The sequence below is a fragment of the Sarcophilus harrisii genome, chromosome 5, assembly GCF_902635505.1.
Source record: "Sarcophilus harrisii chromosome 5, mSarHar1.11, whole genome shotgun sequence".
Lineage (NCBI taxonomy): Eukaryota > Metazoa > Chordata > Mammalia > Dasyuromorphia > Dasyuridae > Sarcophilus > Sarcophilus harrisii.
In genome coordinates, this window is record NC_045430.1 from 263,314,374 (window position 1) to 263,319,892 (window position 5,519).

Here is a 5,519-nt window from a genome sequence, read left to right on the forward strand (position 1 = left end):
GGATTACATCATAGCATTTTACTGTATTTGTTGTGGTTTGCTTGAATTTTACTTTCTTTTTTATTTATTTTTTTTAATTTTTCATCTGGTTTTTCTTGAGTAGCAAGATATTTTTCTAAATATGTATGCCTATTATGGATTGAACATATATTTTGCCATGTTTAACATATATTGTGTTGGTTGCCATCTAGAGGAGGGATTGGGGGAGAACGGGAGAAATTGGGACACAAGTTTTTTTAAGGGTCAACATTGAAAAAATTATTCTTGCATATGTTTTAAAAATAAAAACTCTAACAAAAAAGTGATTTGATAGTCCCTTTGGAATTAATATTAAATCTCTAATGTGCATAAAGGGACAGCTAGGAAACACATTGGATAAAAGTCCTGAACTGGAAGGGGGAATAGGCAACTACTTATGACCATATCTGCTCTCAGATATTTATAAGCTGTATGGCTTTGAGCCAGTCACTTTGCTCTGCCTCAGTCATCTCTAAAAAGAGTTGGAGAAGGAAATGTCAGCAGGAACACATTACACTCTCTTTGCCAAGAAGACTTTAAATGGGGAAACAGTCAGGGACAAAGGGAATGAATGAACAAAAGCAAAAAATACACTGGAGCACAGTAAATGTTAGCATTTATTTCACCTTTATTGTTAAAAGAAAAATTGTAATCCAAAGGGAATAGGACTTGAAAAATTAAAATCTATGGTGCCCAAAAGATTTTGTTAAATCCAAGGAAAAACATAAAATATAAAGGTATAAAAACCATACCCTTCACGTGAGATTTTCATTAACTGCTGAAACAGAATTGATTGATTGCAAAGATTCATAAACAGGCAGATCCATGGAGTACAGAACACTGTGGAATGATCTCCTTCAGCTTGCTGGGGGGAAGACTATTGTCCAGTTAGTGAGCAGGAAATCCCTTCTTCATCATGGAGCAGGTGATGCTTATTCTCCTGCAGGGAAAGGTCAGGGAGCATAGTGGTGGGTTGAGAACTCCTTGTAGAATGTTCATTGAGAGAAATGGCAGCAAGCACAAAAATGAGAGTCCACTGGACAGACCGTCATGGGACCAGGTTTTGTTCCTGGAAGTGGGGGGCCGGGGGAAAAGATGGGCTTGACAGGGGCTGTGAAGGGAATAGAGTGAAATTTATAAATAACAGAACTCTGTAGAACATTATAAAAGCCCAGAGTGCCAGAGGAATATTCCAAATACACCCCAACCCGAGGTAGAGGGCCTTTCATCTGATTGTCCAATGCCCCAGGATATGTTTGTAAATAGTAATATTCTTTTTTCTTGACACACTGAAGTAGGAATACAGAAGCACAGGAGTCCTCATTCCTGACCCTTTTCCTCCTCAAATAGCGGGTATAGATCCCCAGGATCCATTGAGGAAGTTGAGTCACATCCACCTCCCAGTACTTCTTGCCTGAGCTGAAGGCCTGCTCAGCAAAGACATAACGATGAGCATAATCTTTAGGACTCTTCCTTTCCAACTGCCAGCCTGCTCCAGCCTTGGCACTCTTGAGATTCTCAGAAATGATCACATAGGAAGTGGCTGATCTAGGATCCAAAGTCAGGTCCACTCTGAATCTGTTGAGCATCTCGATCAGGCCAGGGATGGGATATTCTCTCAGTTCTGGGGTGACAGGCTTGACCCTTTGGGCCAACAGAGCCTTGCTCCTCTCCAACAGTTGGTTGGCATCCTGCAGCAGATCCAGATTGGCTTGGTGTCCTGCTTCCTTCAGCTCTTGTATGAGATCCTGTAGCCTTTGCATATGCTGGGATACTCTGTTCTGGCTGGCCTTCTCCTCTTCCTTCAGGCTTTCAAGAAATTGAGATTCTTTCTCCATCAAGAAGAAGTGGGTTTGGCAGTATTGTTCTATGATCATCCAGTACCAGTGCATAGCATGTTTCTCCTCCTGAACAAGAAGTTCCTCATCTTCCTTCAAATGTTTCCCCACATGACTCTGAATGTTCTGGAGCTCCCTCCTGTATTTGTGAGCAGCCTCTTGTAAGGGGGAGATGTTGTGAGCCCCATGCTCTGGAGTTTCACAACATGTCACACACAGTGCGGTCTGGTCCTCCTCACAGAAGAGCTTGAAGGGTTTCTTGTGAGTGACACACTGGCTCTGTCCTTCAGTGCTCTGCATAAGCTTGGAGCTGAGCTCTTTGGTCAGCCGAGTCAACTCTGCTAGGCGCCTGTTCACTAATGGGATCTCTCTGCCCTGGGAAACTTGCCTGCATTCAGGACAGGAGAAAACTGGGGCTCCAACTCTCCAGCTGGAGGAGAGACAAGCTTGACAAAAACTGTGCCCACACCCGATAGTGGCAGGCTCACAGAAGTAGCTCCTGCAGATGCTACAGGTGATCTCACTCTGCAGTTCCTTCACAACTTCCCCAGTGACAGCCATTCTTCTCTTTCCAATTGCTTCTAGTCTGCAGCAGCCAGAGGAAGAGACTTCCCTTCCAATGAAAACAGTGCTTCTGACCACAAGGATGCTCTCCTTTTATAGTAGGTAGTTCCACCCCTCCCCCTTAGGCCCTCCAAGCAAAGGTGTGAATTCCCTGGCTTGCCATTCTGCAGAGCAACCTGTTAACTCTTCTTGGTGGGGGCAGCCTTGAAGACCCTGAGTTCATACCTCTGGCTGCATCCTTTGGATGGACAGATTCCACAAAAGTCTCAAGTCTCCTGTGTTTTTCAGATGGAATCTTATAAAACTGTTAAGAATCAACTCAATGGATTTTCAAAACTTTTTGTGTTGGGCCCTCTGCAGATGGAAGAATTTCTTGGAAGCTTCTTTTCTTTCCCCTTCCTCCTCTAGTCAATTACCAATTTGGTAATACCAAATACCAAGAGGAATAGAGAATCCTCTGCACTTTTTTTCCTTCATTTTTACATTTTATTTATTTATTTCAATTTTTAGTAATGGATTTTTTTTCTTTTCAAGAAACATACAAAGATAGGTTTCAGTATTCACCTTGCAAACCATGCATTCCCAGTTTTTCTCCCTTCCTCCTCCTTTAGACAGCAAATAATCCAAACTTGGTGAGTCATGCAATTCTTCTAAATGTATTTCTCAATTCATTATGCTCTACAAGAAAAATCAGATGAAAAGGGGAAAATAAGAAAAAGAAAAAAATTGAGCAAACAGCAACAAAAAAGCTGAAAATACTATGTTGTGATCCACAACATAATCCTTTCTCTGCGGGCAGATGGCTATCTCCATCACAAGACCATTGAAATTGTCCTGAATCATCACACTGTTGAAAAGAGCCAAGTTCATCAAAATTGGTGCTTACATTATCTTGTTATTTGTGTGTTCAATGTTCTCTTGATTCTAGTCTCTTCACTTAGCGCCATTTCATGTAATCATCTACAGGTCTTTTTGAAATCATCTTGCTGGCCCTCTTTGTAGTGGCCAGAAACTGGAAACCAAGTAGATGCCCATCAATTAGAGAATGGCTGAATAAATTGTAGTATAGGAATATTATGGAATATTATTGTTCAGTAAGAAATGACCAACAGGACGATTTCAGAAAGGCCTGGAGAGACTTACATGAATTGATGCTGAGTGAAATGAGCAGGACCAGGAGATCATTATATACGTCAACAACAATACTATCTGATGATCAATTCTAATGGACCTGGCCCTCTTCAGCAATGAGATGAACCAAATCATTTCCAATGGAGCAGTAATGAACTGAACCAGCTACAGCGAAAGAACTCTGGGAGATGGCTAAGAACCATTACATAGAATTCCCAATCCCTATATTTTTGCCCACCTGTATTTTTTATTTCCTTCACAGGCTAATTGTACAATATTTCAGAGTCCGATTCTTTTTGTACATCAAAATAACGTTTTGGACATGTATACTTATTTTGTATTTAATTTATACCTTAACATATTTAGTATGTATTGTTCATCCTGTCATCTAGGGGAGGGGGTGGAGGGAAGGAGGAGAAAAAATAGGAATGAAAGGTTTGGCAGTTGTCAATGCTGTAAAATTACCCATGCATATAACTTGTAAATAAAAAGCTATTAAAAATTAAAAAAAAGAAATCATCCTGCTGATCATTTCTTACAGAACAATACTACTCCATAACATTCATGTACCATAACTTATTCAGTCATTCCCCAAATTGTGGGAATCCACTCACTTTCTTGTTTCTTGTTTCTTGTACTATAGTTTCTTGTACTATAGTATAGTATAGTATAGTATAGTATAGTACTATAGTACTATAGTATAGTATAGTATAGTACTATAGTATAGTATAGTACTATAGTATAGTATAGTATAGTATAGTACTATAGTATAGTATAGTACTATAGTATAGTATAGTATAGTATAGTACTATAGTACTATAGTACTTGTACTTGTACTATAGTACTATAGTACTATAGTACTATAGTACTATAGTATAGTATAGTTTCTTGTACTATAAAAAGGCTGCTACATATATTTTTGCACATGTGAGTTTTTTTTCCCTATTTTTATGCCTTCTTTGGGATTCAGGTCCAGTAGAGACATTGCTGGATTAAAAGGTATACACAGTTTGATAGCCCCTTGGGCAGAGTTCCAAACTGCTCCCCAGAAAGGTTGTATATCAGTTCATAACTCCTCCAATAAAGTATCAGTGTCCCAGTTTTCCCACAGTCCCTTCCACATTTATATTTACCTTTTTCTGTCATTTTAGCTAATCTGAGAGGTGTGTGATGATATTTCAGAGTTGTCTTAATTTGCATTTCTCTAATCATTAATGATTTAAAGCATTTTTTGTATGAGTACAAACGGCTTTAATTTCTTCATCTGAAAACTGTCTTTTCATAATCTTTGACCATTTATCAGTTGGGTTATGACTTGTATTCTTATAAATTTGAAACAATTCTCTATATATTTTAGAAATAAGGTCTTTATTAGCGCCCTTGGATATAAAAAAAATTTCCCAGTTTTCTGCTTCCTTTCTGATCTTGGCTGAATTAGTTTTGTTTGTAGAAAAAGTTTTAAATTTAATATAATCAAAATAATCCATTTTGTATTTAATAATGATCTCTATTTCTTCTTTGGTTATAAATTTCTCCTTTCTTCACAAGACTGACAGGTAAGCTATTTCTTGCTCTCCTGATTTGCTTTTAGTATGACCCTTTATTTTTAAATCATGAAACCATTTCAACCTTATCTTGATGGTGTTAGATGTTAGTTAATTCCCAGTTTCTGCCACATTATTTTCCAATTTTCCTGGCAAATTTTGTCATAAATTGAGTTCTCATCACAGAAGCTGAAGTCTTTGGCTTTCTCAAACACTAGATTACTATAGTCATTGAATATTGTGTCTTATAAACCTAATCTAAACCACTAATCAACTACTCTGTTTCTTAGCCAGTACCAAATGGTATTGAAGACTGCTGCTCTATTAGAACAAAAGGTCAAGAAATTCAAGGGAATTAATGGAAAAGATGCAAATGAAGGTTGCTGAGGTGTACCAGACCTAAAACTATATTATAAATCCTACT

The 5,519-nt window shown here is 38.3% G+C and overlaps 1 protein-coding gene across 1 annotated transcript; it reads right to left on the minus strand.

Annotated features, from left to right (window-relative positions):
• Positions 1-1,013: 1,013 nt before the first annotated feature.
• Positions 1,014-2,417, minus strand: LOC116419553 (tripartite motif-containing protein 43-like). The gene has a single exon (XM_031940252.1). It carries the CDS (start codon positions 2,415-2,417, stop codon positions 1,014-1,016), a length of 1,404 nt encoding a protein of 467 aa, XP_031796112.1.
• Between the last annotated feature and the right edge of the window lie 3,102 nt (positions 2,418-5,519).